Here is a 16,557-nt window from a genome sequence, read left to right as displayed (position 1 = left end):
AACATGCCTCGATCTCTACTCTTCCAGTTATTGTAAATAAAATAGAAAGAAACTTCCACATGGGAAAAGTATATTATTCCAGTTATTGTCTTATTATTAGCTCTGTCATGTGACGACTCGTAGCCATCAGCTTGTCTTCCTCTGTCAACAGTATAGATTTGTTTGATAAAATAGTCTGATAGATAATAGTCAGGTAAAAAGTTAAGCAGGTGGATAAATCTGTTAGTTTCAGTTACTGTGCTGCGTAACCTATATGCAACTATGGGTGCACATGTAAGATGCTTCTAAATATGTTCGTAAGTACCATTATTTATTTTAATATAAAACTAATTTTTTTCAGGTGCCGCACCATGTTTCAGAAGTTCTCTCTGAAATAACATACTATGTGTACATGGCACGGAGAATACCAAAATCCATTCTCTGTAAATACGTCCGCCCAAAATGGGTCCCAGCAGAATACCCTTCATCCATTCAGAGGATGCAAGAATGGACTCCCGATGAATGTATTCCTGAGTTCTTTTCTGATCCTTCTGTTTTTGAGGTACTCATCAGATTTTTGTTTATAATTATGTTTGAAGTAAACAAGAGAGGAGACATTAAAATTATTTAATTTTGTAATCTGTAAACTGCTGAATAAGATCAAAGTGAATGCTGTTAGGTAAGTGATTTAGTGTGTAATGTTGCTAATGTCCCTCATTTCCAAATGGAGATGTGTGGTAATGACAGTAATCAAATATGATTTGTAGTACTTGTCACATAGTGTGTCTTCTGGAGGTAAAGGTTTCCACCACTTCAAAGTTTCCTAGTTATAAGGGGGTCTGTTGTTTAATGTAGACTACATAACAAGATGCATATTTACATTTTTACCATCAACAAATCTTTGGCAGAAGTAAAAGCAGCAATAAGTGATTGAAAACTCCCAGAACGTAGTGGAAATCCAACCCCAAACCTTTGGATTTGAAGTCTGTCATTTACTCACTAAACTACCTTGGTTGTGTTTGGTTGGCCCAGTGGTGGATGCCAAGGAGTTAGTGGGGTCTAATAAAAAGAGCAAAAATAATGAGACACACTTGTCGCGTTTAAGTAACTCCTTTTTACTTAAGTTGAGTAATAGCAGGTTCATAATACAATCCAGTATGTGTCCTTGAGATAGGCAGGTTCATCAGACACAGTAACAAGATGCTGCTGATAATGCAGGTGGCTTTGGCCGTGTGAGCAGAGGAAGGTGTGTCATGGTTCCAGCAGCATATTGGCAGTGCAGTCACATGGGCTACTGCCAACTTCTAGACATGGACTGCACAGTGTGACATCGATAGTATGTGATACTACCTTGCTTCCCTTCCCCTTCCCCAAACTCCCTGCCATCTGGTGCTTCCAGATATGTCAGTGGGGATGGGAGGTCGTGGTCAGGGGGGGGGGGGGGGGGGGGGAGGGATTGGAAGTATGGGAGGTATGGGCACAGGTGCCACTGAGAAGGCAGGAACTAAAACTTCAGCCAATCAAGGAAAAAAAACCAGCTACAGGCTTCACACCCACTCCCAAGGATGGAGCATCTGCTTGTATTGGTGGAGATGTAACAGCGACTGGATGGTCCTCAGCAGCCCACTGGAAGGTGGCATTATAAAAGCAGTCCAGATCTCGTAGCTGGAGCTACAGTGATAGTAACAGTGCTGCATCAATATCCTTAGTTTCTCCATCTGATGCCAGAAGCACAGGATCTGAGGGAGATGAAGACAGCTGATGCTGAACACTGAATGTGCGAATGAAAACCCCATGGCATGATCAAGCAGCCCACAAAATGAAGCTGAATGTGATGACACTTCTGCAGCCTGGGGGTGATCCTGTAAACCAATACAAAGAGGGTCCCAAGACTTTGGTGATAACATCGCATTCCCAGCACCTATGTCTGCGAAAAACTGTGAAGAAGACCAAATCATTCGCATTTAACATAGAGTATTGCAGTGGATAGGCCAACCACTGCGGAGGATGCAGCAGTATGTGTTGGCATCCAGGGAGAAGCTAGGTTGGTGATATGCAATTGCTTGGCTGGGAATGATAGGATGGGGGGAGGAGGACTGAAGCTTACTTGACGTCAGAGTTGTGATAGTGCTTACTGTTGTGGTGGAGTGCATGGCCACCATGAACAGAAACTAGCTAAAGGTGCCTACCACAATAAGCCAATAGGAACCAGAAAAGTCAGTATGCAGACATTGCCAGCGGACACTGGGCTTGAACCAATCAAATAATTTCTATATTAAATGTGGGCAACAAGTTTGGAGGTACTGCAGCAGAATCTTGAGATTGGGGTCTGCATACACTGCCTGAGCAATACATCAGTAGTCGATGGAAAAACCAGCAATTGTTTCAGTGTCCTGGACATTAATGTGAAATAAAATGTTCAGCATTTCTGTGTTTAATCATTGGCCTGTACACACTTTCATACTGATAGTCTGAGTGGAGCAAAGAGCAACACTGCAACTTTTGTACTGTGTGTGGAGGGACAGGCTGTGAAGGGCTGAACAATGAGATTAGAGGCATTTGAACTGCCACCAAGTAGAATACATACAAGTATTAGTAGAATTTGGTCACAGCATTATGATTGCAAGACCTTTTTTCTCAATCTGTGAATAGTTGCATTGTGCTTTGTTGAGAGTTTCCAATGTGAAAGCAGTTGGCGTGTCCAATGATCCAACTCTGTATGAAGCAATAGCGTCAATCTCTTAAGAGGGAGCATAAGCCACCAACATGACTGGCCTTGACATGATCAAAATTTGCAAGATCCACTTCTTATTTAATTGATGACTAATTCCAGGCTACCTGATCCCATTTCCAGATCATCCAGACAGACAAAACAGTGTTTTCTAAAATAGGATATAAATCGTGTCAAGATTATACAAATCTGTGAAACAAAGTCAAGTCTATCCATAAACAGTGACAGAACAAACGTGTTATATGTGTTGCTAACAGGAAATAGAAAGGTAACTTTTGAGAATACTAGTACCAAAAAAATACAGGGAAATGTTATTTACATGTTAAACTAGAAAACTAAAAAGCCATCCTGTAAGTAACAAGGTATGTGATAATCAGGAAAATAAAAAAACAAAATGTTATGTGACATATCCCACATTAGATTGAAGAATATACATGTCATTTTTTTGGATGGCAATTTAGGGGATTTGTAATTAAACATAATGAAGACTATTTTCTTGGTGAAAGTTATATTAATAGTACAAGAAGGAAAGCAGCACCCTTATGGCCTGTACCTGTTAAAGGATCTTGAAAGTCTTCTTTTTCATTGAAGGAACTCTACATCACTTGATAAATTGACAGACAGATGTAATGACACTGTCATTTAGATTTTATACAGCTGAAAGTTTGCTATGATTTGTATAAAGGATGGCAAAACTCAAGTACAGATGTCTTCTTTGTTGACCAGTTTAATATGCTAAATCAGATGGGAACTGTAGCCAAACATAAAAGGAAATGACACAGAACTTGAAGATGAAAGTGATGAATTTGACCTAGAAAATACATAAGCTGGTAGCAAAATATTTAAGAACCAAGTTCACCATGTATGACAAAGTTGTCAGACAGTCGGACCAGATGCATATTGTTATTCTAACACTCTAGGAAACCAGTCTGTGTGTGAGCTAGGTAGCCACTGAAACTACACTGTTGTCCACTATCTCTTATTGTACGCCAAGCTTGTTAAATCCGAATTAGATTTTGATGAGCAGGAAGTCAGTAAAGGCACAGAGGAATAAAACTAGGGTTGCACTGTTTGGTGTACACAGAGCGAGCAGCTTCTAAGTTGCAGAAAGGCGATTTGTTGAAGATAAACTGCTAAAAATGAATGTGTTCTTAGTTGCAGGGTAAAAGGAACACAGACAAGATTATGTGGTAATCAAATGATACCATTTACTTAACTGGCATCCCTGGCCAATTAGTGGTGGCTGCTACTAGATGACAGCTGACATGCACCCCACATGCATTAAACAATCCCACTTGAAGTGGCTACAGTTATTAGATTTCTTTTTATGTTAAGAATATCTTCTGCCAGAATGCTATGACCATTCATGTTTGGCATGTGAAACATCTGCTGTTCGTGATAGTGTTAATAGATTCTCAGGTTGCTTGCTACATGGCTCTAAGTACTTTAGTGTTCCTGACTGAGGGGAACAACACACAATTATTAATGTGTCTAGGTAGCAAGGAACAACTGTACTTATATTAAGTCTAATAAACAGAATAAAATAACATAGTTCCTTGAGATGTCAGCCCATACCACTTGGTTCAAGCTGAAAGTCACAGGGATATTGAGAAAAGATACAGTGAAACAGTAGCTTGAGGACAGTTGAGACAAAGTCCAACAAAGGCAGTTGAAGCCGATGGATGCAGCAGTGAGAGACTCCTTGCTGGCTCTGAAGTGACCAAATAAGTCTTGTTGCCAAAAGTACAATGTCCCATCAGGACAGTGCATAGGTTATGAGGCAGAAATCAAAAGAATAAGAGAACACAATCACTTGGAGAAATATTGTATTATACTCAACTTTGGTACAGAGCATCCACATCAAAATTCATATACAAGTCATTCGCAAATCCGGGATAAGTTAAACACTTTATAAGTTCACTGTATAGAAGTAAACACAAGTTTTAAGGCCATTTCTGATGTACTGCGTTCCTAGAGAAAATTGTGATCACACTATGAAGACCTCTGCTAACTGTAACTACTCGACAACTGGGCAAGAACTCAGCAAGAGCTGGCTTGAGCTGCAGTTGGGCAGTCTCTTTTTTTCCATGTGATTCTTGGTACCAGAGGTTCCTCAACTCATGCATGACATGCATGCAGCCAGCAGCTGGACAGTGCAGATCCCTTTTTCTGCTGCTGTCAAACAACATCGGAACCTTAGTATCAATCTCTGTACATGCAGTGATTGCACCTGATGTGGTATTGACTGGCTATGATCCCACAGGCTTAGCAATGTGAACTCTGATTGATGAGCTGCTTGGCATATCTGGCGTGAAGTTGGCTGCAGAGCAGTTGGGCGGCAATATAAATATCCGCCTAGTGGCAGGATACTGGCTTGACACTCCAGGGGCAGTGGTGCGATGGCAGCACTGTTTTCGTCGATGCTTATGCCTCTGGGAGCAATGTTGTGGGTCACATGGTCCCATGGTACTATGGTGGATACTAGAAGTTGAGTTTAAAAGAACACAGTATGCTTGGATTTATTTGTTCTATCTCCAGAAGTAGTATTGTTAGTCAGCTGGAGCTTCGACAAAGTGTGCTACAGTACTGTATGGTTTGCTGTGTTGTAGGCAGTAGCCTGTCTACGCAGCAAATGTATAGCCCAGATGCCCATAGATATGTCACAAACTTCTTCTCTCTCACCTGTACTCTGAGAACTATGAGGGGAGCAGCTAAATGTCCTTTTTATTCTGTCAGATATGAAGGCTCTACCCATTCATTGATAAAGTGTGAGAAGAATGAATATTAAATTTTGTTTTCATGTAAACTCCATGCATTAGTTTAAGGAATGTATATTGATTATATCCTTCAAATAAGTTGTTTGGACGTTCATGACAGATTAAAACTCTGTGCCAAGCGGGATCTCAAACCTGGGACCTTTGCCTTTTGTTTGCAAGTGCTCTACCAACTGAACTATCTGAGCACAACCTATGACCTGCCATAACAACTTTACTTCTGCCAATACCTTATCTACAGCCTTCCAAACTTCTCTGATGTTCTCCTGCATACATTGTGGAACTAGCACTCCTGAAAGAAAGGATAATGAGGAAACATGACTTAGCCACAGCCTGGGGTATTGTTTCCAGAATGGGTTTTCACTCTAAAGCAAAGTGGGCAATGAACCGAAACTTTGTGGCAAATTAAAACTGTGGGACAGACTCTGACTCACACCTGGGACATTCACCTTTCCCAAGCAATTGCTCTATATGTCCGAGTCCTGGTCTGACAAAGAGTTTTAATCTGCCAGGAAGTTTCAAATTGGTGCACAATCCGATGTAGAGGTGAAATTCATCCTGCAAGTTGTTTAAATTTTTGAAGTTGATTTTAGTAATATGAATTGTATCATTATAGCTGCATTGTTGTCCCATTAGTCAAATGAGGTTTTGTCCATTTGCACTACCATTTATATGTATCAACTAATAGTTCCAAAAGATAGAAGTAATTTTTCTATTTTTAAACATGCACATCAGCGGTACTTTAAAATTTGCCTCCTAAAGTAGTCAAGTTTATGACATAGGTACATTTTGTTCTGCTAACCATTTTCCCCATAGATAACTGTGCCCTTCTTGAAGAGTGTGACATTTCACATGGAGCACAGCCAAAATTTTATGTGTGTATACAAGGTGGTCAGAAACACTCTGAAAAGCTTGTAAAGGTTTGCAGGGTAGGTTGTGCTGAGAAATAATTGTTAAAGAAAAAAATTGATAAATTATACCATTTCTGAGTCAATTAGCACTGAAGTTAGTCAATCAGGTCATTTTGCATGTAAATTCAAGCAGTCCGCCAGAAGTGTCAGTTATTTTCATAGTGCAGAAGATAGCGCACAAGACTGCTCAGCCTTTGGCTTAGGTTCAATCCATACTACCATCCTATGTCCAATTTTTGTATTTCTCTCTTGTGTTATTTTAGGAAACAAAAGAAAAAACACATTTGATGAAACTGTCTCTGGTAGACCACATGAATTTGTGCATGAAACAGCATGATTGCCTAACTTCTATGCTAATTAACTCTGAAATTGTGCAACATATTTTTTTTCTTAACAATTATTTCTCTACACAGCGTACCTTGCCACGCCCCTCAAGCTATTCAGACTGCTTCTGACCACCCTGTATACGGATGACATTCCAGGTAATATAATATACTGTGCTTCAAAAACAGAACTATCCTTATTCCTGTCACAATTCCGATGTTATGACTTGTGTAACCATACTTTCTTTAGTGTAAGTTTATATGTGACACTGAATGTAAAGCTTTTTAATTTAAAATCAAGGTACTTGGAATTCACCTACACAGCTTTGTCCATGGCTCTTAAAGTGCATCAGTAAGTTTCAGAAACTGTTCTACATCTACATCTACATCCAAATCCATACTCCGCAAGCCACCTGACGGTGTTTGGTGGAGGGTACCTTGAGTACCTTATCGGTTCTCCCTTCTATTCCAGTCTCGAATTGTTCGTGAAAAGAAGGATTGTCGGTATGCCTCTGTGTGAGCTCTAATCTCTCTGATTTTATCCTCATGGTCTCTTATACGTAGGAGGGGCTGCTTGACTCCTCGGTGAAGGTATGTTCTAAAATTTCAATAAAAATCATACCGAGCTACTGAGCGCCTCTCCTGAAGAGTCTTCCCCTGGAGTTTATCTATCATCTCTGTAATGCTTTCGTGATTACTAAATGATCCTGGAACGAAGTGCGCTGTTCTCCGTTGGATCTTCTTTATCTCTTCTATGAACCCTATCTGGTACGGATCCCACACTGCTGAGCAGTATTCAAGCAGTGGGCAAACAAGCGTACTGTAACCTACTTCCTTAGTTTTCGGATTGCATTTCCTCATGATTCTTCCAGTGAATCTCAGTCTGGCATCTGCTTTACCAATGATCAACTTTATATGATCATTCCATTTTAAATCACTCCTAATGCGTAGTCCCAGATAATTTATGGAATTAACTGCTTCCAGTTGCTGACCTCCTATATCGTAGCTAAATGATATGGGATCTTTCTTTTTATGTATTTGCAGCACATTACACTTGTCTACATTGAGATTAAATTGCCATTCCCTGCACCATGCGTCAATTCGCTGCAGATCCTCCTGCATTTCAGTACAATTTTCCATTGTTAAAACCTCCCGCATCATCCGCAAAAAGCCTCAGTGAACTTCCGATTTCATCCACAAGGTCATTTATGTATATTGTGAATAGCAACAGTCCTACGACACTACCCTGTGGCACACCTGGAATCATGCTTACTTCGGAAGACTTCTCTCCATTGAGAATGACATGCTGCATTCTGTTATCTAGGAACTCTTCAATCCAATCACACAATTGATCTGAGAGTCCAAATGCTCGTACTTTGTTCATTAAACGACTGTGGGGAACTGTATCAAACTGTTTGTTGGTTTTCATGTGGTTGATTGATTCTGTAATCTGTCTTGGAGTAATTGTGGTATAATATAGGTATGTATGTTCCAAAATTCTGTGGCTAATAGCGGTGGTAGAATGGGACAGTGTTCTGGAGGTCATATCTTCTACCCTTATTGTAGATTCTGGTAACTTTCACACTCTTCAAAATATCATGACAACTATAAGAAGTCCCAAACATTTGATGTCATTAGCAGCACTAAGTTTGCACAACAGAAAGGAAGGGAAGGGTACTGAGTGAGAAATGTCAATGGAGAAAGAGTCTGTGCAACATAATGTTCCTTAATTACGTGTGAGATAGTGCAATACCATACACATTTTCTGAATTGGTTGTAACTTAAATAATAAAGTAACCACAGACATGTAAGAATTCCGTGCATGTCTTTAAAAGGTCATCGAATATGTTACTGTGATTAACAGTATTTATCATTTTCAGATATGTGTTTGACAAATACAGCATTCATTGTAGTTCTACATACTAATGTAAACTGTTCCTGTTAATGCATACGGTCTCGCTTCCCGCGCCCAGTTTCCTGGGTTCGATTCCCGGCAGGGTCAGGGATTTTCTCTGCCTCGTGATGACTGGGTGTTGTGTGCTGTCCTTAGGTTAGTTAGGTTTAAGTAGTTCTAATTTCTAGGGGACTGATGACCATAGATGTTAAGTCCCATAGTGCTCAGAGCCATTTGAACCTTTCTTTTTTTTTTTTTTTTTGCATAAACCTTGGGTTTTAAAAAATCCCCTTGTATGTAATTTTTTTCAGTCCATCCATGAGGATCTTCCTAACCTGGAAATTCCATCTTGGGCAACTTCTGTTGAGGATTTTATTGAAAGGCATCGTGAGGTACTCGAGAGTACTCATGTCTCTGAAAGGCTACATCACTGGATAGATCTAACCTTTGGATACAAGTAAGATAATATTTTCAAACTTTATTCAAATATTGTGGATGACTGATGTTTATGATCATAATTTCCACCTTAATTTATTAATTATACTTCCAATCTACACTTTCCACTACACCTTAACCCATTTTCATTTTGTTGCAGCAGAAACCATTATAATAATATTTTTTTTCACAGCACCCTGTGTTTCTGACAGCACATACTATAGCTCAGGCCCTTACTATTTTGTTAAGCAAGGGTACTGTGTGAATATTTGTACATGGTAATTATTCTGTTTTCAGTTAACGATGTACTAATCTGTACATAGTTCAAGCTGTCAGAATTTGTGAGCTACTTCAAGTCAGCAATGTTAGTGATTACCGTGAAAATGTCAAACTAGAATTCTGTGATAATGACACAACGATGAAACCAAATACAATAAAGGGAAAGACCAAGACAGCAACAGACAATAACTGCAACTGCAATATCCCTTGTTCAATCTATTGTATTTTCTATTACTAAAGACTTCTCTGTTTGTGCAATATTTAGTTGTTGTGCTGGATGCCCAAAGCAACTGCAGAAGTGAGATATACACTAACATATGCACATAATTTATTGTATGTAAGTAAATGTGTCATTTAACAGATGAAACTAAAAATTAACTATGTATGTAGGTCAAATTTAAGTTCTTAAGCGGTTATATTCAATGTTAAGGATATATTGTAGACATATAAAAATTTTTATATTTTTAAATTAATTGTTACTGTGCAGAGTAAATGTAACAAGTAGTACCACGTTCCTTCACTTGCCGTAGAAACTGATGGCTAGAAACTTAAAAAGTGAAACTTCCTGGCAGATTAAAACTGTGTGCCCGACCAAGACTCAAACTTGGGACCTTTGCCTTTCAAGGGCAAGTGTTCTACCATCTGAGCTACCGAAGCATGACTCACGCCCGGTCCTCACAGCTGTACTTCTGCCAGTATCTCGTCTCCTACCTTCCAAACTTTACAGAAGCTCTCCTGCGAACCTTGCAGAACGAGCACTCCTGAAAGAAAGGATACTGTGGAGACATGGCTTAGCCACAGCCTGGGGGATGTTTCCAGAATGAGATTTTCACTCTGCAGTGGAGTGTGCACTGATATGAATGAGCACTCCTGAAAGAAAGGATACTGTGGAGACATGGCTTAGCCACAGCCTGGGGGATGTTTCCAGAATGAGATTTTCACTCTGCAGTGGAGTGTGCACTGATATGAAACTTTCTGGCAGATTAAAACTGTGTGCCCAACCGAGACTCGAACTCGGGACCTTTGCCTTTCACGGGCAAGTGCTCTACCATCTGAGCTACCGAAGCACGACTCACGCCTGGTCCTTGCAAGGTTCGCAGGAGAGCTTCTGTAAAGTTTGAAAGGTAGGAGACAAGATACTGGCAGAAGTAAAGCTGTGAGGACCGGGCGTGAGTCATGCTTCGGTAGCTCAGATGGTAGAGCACTTGCCTGCGAAACGCAAAGGTCCCGATTTCGAGTCTCGGTCGGGCACACAGTTCTCATCTGCCAGGAAGTTTCATATCGGTGCACACTCCGCTGCAGAGTGAAAATCTCATTCTGGGAACTTAAAAAGTGATTGTTTTTGTCTGACAGCATTTTTCTGTTTCAGTTTTGTGCACTAGAGTTTGTTTTATTAGTCTTATATCAGAAACATATGTATTGTATACAATGTCATGACTGTATATTTTTTCCAAAAACTTGGCCCCTCCAATGCATTTTCTGCTCATTGATGAAGTTCATTTGCAGGAGGCTGGGTACAGTCAGCGTTGAAGCATATGATGAACAATCTGGTCTTCTCCACAGTCACAGAATCATATTGATCAGCGTAAACCCATCTTGCCAAATTAACCTTTGATCTTGCAACTCCAGATCTCAGGTTTTTCAGGGACTTCCAAGTCACCTATTCCACTTTATAGCCAGGAGATAAGGTTTCTAAAACTCTATTCCAGACAGGGGGAAGTTAGGTTGTTGCACTCCATAGTTGCAATCTAGCTTTCTCAGTGGTGGTGCCAACGGCCGTTGATGTTCTTAGGGAACTCCTCCTTGACTTAGCCATTGCAGGTGCAGTTCATGCCCATACAGAGGATGCATTCTCTCCTGCTCCACCTTTTTCCTTTCCTCATTATCAGCTATTTCTTATAAAATAGTAGGTGGTCCCATTCCTGTGAGGTGGCAATGCAAATCGACTGGAGTGGATTCCAAGCTACTTGTTATGATGCTACAGGTGTCATCAAGAGCTGTGTCCACCTGCTTGGCATATACCAAACCGGACATGCATACTTTGCTGCAGAATAGCATAGTGCCATTGCAGAGGTTCTTAGAGTTTGTTTGACTACACCATTGTGATCTGGCCACTTTCCATAGAAGATTGATCTTGGTGACACTTTTCACTTGCAGTGCATGCAGTGCTTCTCAAATGTAAGAGATTTATCAAGTTGCGCTCCTGGATACATTGGGGTCTCACAGTGTTCCAGTTCAACACCTGACCATACTATCTACATTTTGTGGTTAGTTTCCATGTTTCTCAGATTAACAGCACACACTTTTGTCCTTGTGGTATTTGTTTTAAGTTGGTTTGTGTTGTAGGAGCTGGAAAGTTGTTTAAGGGCATTTGTGAGGGTGTTCTCCAGTGATTCAAAAGCTGTGCTCTGGCTGGCTGGAGCAAGGTCATCAGCATATGAGAAGCTCCTGCTATTGGGTGCTATGGGTGGATCATTTGTATATACTTGTGTATATTTGTGTAAACTTGCCCCCACAAATATTGTGGAAATGGAAAATGCTGTTGATGCACTGTTTTTGCAGAATTGATTAGTAGTCAGTGGTTCGTATTGTTAGCCAAACAACAGAATGTAATTATATTAAAAAGTGGGTTTTCTTTGTGAAAAATTCACATTTTTAAATGGAACAACCCTATTGACATTAACAGACTAAAAGTAGGATAAATTAGAATGTCAGTGACGTTTGCTGCAGGATCCTATTGTGATTCACTTAAAGAGATATTGTATTTTGATAAATTCTGACATTGACACTTGTACAATACATGTGGTAGCACAAACTAAAGAACAACACAAGTGCATACACTAGTTAAGTGGATTGTGACCAGTAACAAGACAACTGACCATCACAGGTTGTGTTCAAAATGACCACTGGCAGTGGCAATACACACTTCCAGTGTGGTATGGAATAACTGCTCCTCACATGCTAACATTTTAGGGGAGATGTCCAAGCAGGCAGCAGTAATATGTTGGTGCTTATCATATGTTTAGTTGATGTGTCCTTTTAGACAGCGTCTTTCAGCTTTCCCCCACAGAAAAAAGTCTATAGATGTCAAATACAGGAAATGGGCTGGCCGAGGTATAAGTTTTCTGCATCCTATCCAACAATTTGGAAACAATTCATGAAGATATGCTATAGTACTTCGTGCTCTATGGGCTGGACAAGTTCCTCCTAGTCTGGAGAGGAATGTCTTCTAGCATCCATGGAAGATGTTCTGTTAGGGGGCAGTGATGTTTGTGTGCATTCAGCGTTCCTTCTATGAAAAATGGGCCCATAAGCTGGTGGTTCACTATCCCGCGCAACACATCTACACTCCAATGGATGCTGATGTTTCACTTGATAAAGTCAATGGGGACTGTCAGCAAACCAATAGTGGATGTTTCAGCAGTTTACCTGGCCATTATTGATACATGTGGCTGCATAACTAAACAAGATACATAATACATCTGGCATATCCTGTCTTAATGCCCATGTCCAGAAGTTAACACGATTCTCATAATCATTTCCTTGCAGCTCTAGATGGAGAGAGGTGATAGGAATGGACCCTATGTCGATGGAGAATGTGTACAAAACTTGCCCGACTCATGCCACTTCCTTGTGTGATTGCAAGGGAGCTGACGTGTGCATCAACAGCAACAGCAGCAAGAACATTAATATCCCCTCTTCTGTCCCCAATTGTTGCCCTCTGTTACTTTGTCTAGGTGCTACACTACAACTTTCACATAACTGGTCAAAGAGGTTAATTATAATAACTGAGGTGGTTGACTTCTATTGGGATATCTTGCCACATACACTGTGCAAGAACAAACTGAATTCTTACACTCTCTTTACCCCATGAGCATGTCAACTTTTTCTGCATTGGTAAATCTGATTGCCCAATTGCTACCTATTGCGTGGACTGTCATACACTGACTTGCAAGTCGCAAAGCACTCAAGGAACACACAAGCACACTGTAAGCAAACATAACATCATCATACCTAACAACTATGCTGGTGGAACCGCACAAACAAGTGTCAGTGTGTAAACTTTTCTAAATACAGTATCTCATAAACGACTCGTGCTGGAATCCTGTAATGTACACCAGTGCCATTCTAATTTACCCTAGTTTTAGTTTGTTAATGTTAATAGGCATTGTTCCATTTAAGAAGGCGTATGTTTGCACAAGAAATACCCTTGCTAAAATCCGTTTATTCACTAACAATATGAGCTCCTGCTAGGAATCCATTATGTGAAAACTACACATCAATAGTGCTTTCTAGTTCTACAATATTTGCAGTGCAGGTTTTAGGTGAGTCACCCTATACATTGAACAGAATTGGAAAAAGTGCACTTTCCTGAAGGAGGCCATTTTTATGAAGTCTCCATTGCCTGTGCATATCTTGTAAGTCAACAGTGAACCTACGATTCTGCAAAAGAGTTGTGATAAATCTCTTAGGCTAAAATCCTTGTTCACGTCTTAGACTTGGCTAGTAATAGCTAGTGGTTGATAGTGTCATAAGCTGCTGATAAGTTGACAATCACCACTCCTGCCACATTATGAGGTTCAAACCCATCTCTATAAACTATGTGAGATTTAGCAGCTGTCCAGTAGAGCTTTTGGTAGGTCAAAGTCCAAATTTCTGAGGTGTAAGCAAGAGATTAGTTATAAGTGATAGGCAATTTAAAGGCAATCTTTCCAGTAATTTGTAAAGGTGACATAGTAGCTTGACTGGTCTAAAATTCTTTTGAATATATCCTCCTTTGCCACGTTTCAGCAAAGCAGTCACTTAGATCTTCCAACATATCTTTGGGATTTGGCTTCTGTACGAACAGTTATTGAAATTCGAGAATCAATTTCTTTGTTGTTAAGTCAAAGTATTTAATTTTCTCAGTTTGGAGATCATCCAAGCCAGCTGATTTTCCAGTTTTGCTGTGTTTGATATCATTCTTCAGTTCCTCCAGGCTGAGTGATGATGTGAGGTCACTACTCTCCTCCTCTTCTTTTTGCAGTTTGGTTTTTGTGATTTGTGCGTTGCATTCCCATTCAGCAGTAACTGATATGCTGTCTGATTAGCAGTGATGCTATGATGTGCAGTGGGCTTAGTCAGATAATTGGTTAGGCTTCTCAGAATCTCCAAGCCTTATGGCTCCCTCTTTACAGATCCAACTTTTCTGTAGTGTTTATCCACTTATCCCTTTGTGTCTCCATTATAGAGAAAATGAGGTTGTTTCCTGCTTCCACAGTCACTTAACTGAAAGCATTTTCCTCAAATAAGTTGCTGTATTCTGCAAATAGGGTGGCTTGCTCTGATGTAAGCCCAGAGTTATAAGATGTTCAACGGCCATGAGAGATAGACATTGTCTAGCTTCTCTTTACAGCCATTGCAAAGGTGTCATAGTATCCAGGTACTGGTTCTATAGAGCATGCTTTGGCATCCAACAGTTCTGCAAAACTTGACAAGTCGGCATTTCATAGAATTTAACCTCCTCCGAAAAGATGCTTTCTAAGCTCTTATGGCAGCAAATAATTATCACATTATTGGTCTACGCTGTGAGTTGGATATTTTGGAACAGAGATTTTACAAATTACTAGCTAATATTGGTGCTGGCAGATATGATGTCAGGATTGTAAGTGCGACTTCACCTGCCACTGTTAAGAGATCCAGGTAGTTTTGCATCATGGATTAAGGTCAGGTGGCTCATTTCTATCCATTTTTTAATTCTGCTCCATTCTTGTTTCATGATCATAGCCCCAAACAGTAAATATGACTGTGGGAATCACCAATCACAATCTTCACTTGATGATTTTGAAAACTGGATGATTTGTTAACAGTGAATTCAGCACCAGGTGATTTATAAAGGGATGGAATAGTGTAGTTATTTGTTCCAGTGAGAATTTCAGTGCTGTTTTCCTCTGTGACCACTGTAAATACAATCTGGATACCTGAGTGAATAAAAATAGTACTTCCACATTGTCATGTGGTCTATCAATGGCGAGGTGCATTCCATTTATTTTTGGTCTACACATATCACAACTTCTAAGTGCCTCCTGTACACCTAGTACATGGCACCGATGTTGACTACATAGTTTGTGCAGCAGTTTTACTTTGGCTAGTGTTATGCCTTCTGTGTTAATAGAGATAATCACTAACTGTAACCCTGAAAACTGCTCCCGTGTGGATGTTTCTAGTGTGAAAGAATCAGCTACCATTCTGACATTTCCCAGGATACACCCAACTTTTTTTTTTTATTATTGTCTTGATCACAAGTCATCACAATCTTCAGGGAGGCTCCTTTTGTGTTTAGTATATGTGAAGAATACTTTCCCTGATTAATCAGACCTGTGGTCCACAATTTATGTGTTCTTTGAAACTTCTCTCTTCCTTCTCTTTCCAAAGAGTCACAAACTCAAAACCAATACTAAAAAGAATTTTATGAGTGAGTGAGTGAGTGAATACACTTGTAGATGAATTACACATTCTAAAGACTCTTCTAATGAACACCTAGATTTTTGTGGTCATGTCATCTTACATTTCTCAAGAAAATAGCCCCTAAATATTTGACCTTTGGAACTGTAAATGCTCTTCACTGTACCATATAGGACCAGGAATCATCTTTTTAGAAAGTTTATATTGAATAGTATGTCTGTTACACTGTTTTACTCCAAGCATTGATACACAGTAATTCATTACATGCACCACATTTTTTTTTCTTTACCATCAGTACATTCTGTGCATATTAGTTCAGCCCAGAAATATTCTTTGAAACTTACTAATGTTACCCATTAAGCCATGTATATGCATTTAATGTGCACACTTCCTAAAATTGTGTTGTCTCCTGCCTGAAGATGGCATTTTGGGCTGTTTATCTGGTAGGAGGTATTCTGTCCAGTTATTATAGTCTATAAGAGCACATTTTATATGCTGGGTGGTAGTGTGCAACTGACTATGATATAAATTATGGTTGATAAAGCGAAGATGTGCTAGCGGAATTCATTCAGTTGGAATCAAATCGGGAATGACAGGCCTAATGATTTGAAACAAGTAAGGCATTCCACAAGAAACAACTCAGTTTGTAGTAGTACATAAAAATATATGCAGAATCACAACAAAAATCCAAATATTTTAGTATAATGCTGTTATATACAGACAGAAGTAACAGGCAGGAAAAGTAAATGCCCAAAAGCACATCTTAATAGCAAAAAAGGTTTAAAAC

At 39.7% G+C, this 16,557-nt stretch overlaps 1 protein-coding gene across 1 annotated transcript in view; it reads left to right on the top strand.

The window, feature by feature from the left end:
* The window catches only part of LOC126281214 (WD repeat-containing protein 81), a 253,643-nt gene that overhangs the window by 51,452 nt on the left and 185,634 nt on the right, over positions 1 to 16,557 (top strand). Inside the window, exons 6-7 of the mRNA XM_049979961.1 lie at positions 341 to 541; positions 8,924 to 9,069. Of these exons, the coding sequence (XP_049835918.1) occupies positions 341 to 541; positions 8,924 to 9,069 (347 nt within the window). The remainder of the gene's footprint in view (positions 1 to 340; positions 542 to 8,923; positions 9,070 to 16,557) is intronic.

Source organism: Schistocerca gregaria, chromosome 7 (assembly GCF_023897955.1).
Source record: "Schistocerca gregaria isolate iqSchGreg1 chromosome 7, iqSchGreg1.2, whole genome shotgun sequence".
In the NCBI taxonomy this organism is placed as follows: domain Eukaryota; kingdom Metazoa; phylum Arthropoda; class Insecta; order Orthoptera; family Acrididae; genus Schistocerca; species Schistocerca gregaria.
Note: the sequence above shows the minus strand (reverse complement) of the source record. Positions and strands in the feature narration are given on the sequence as shown.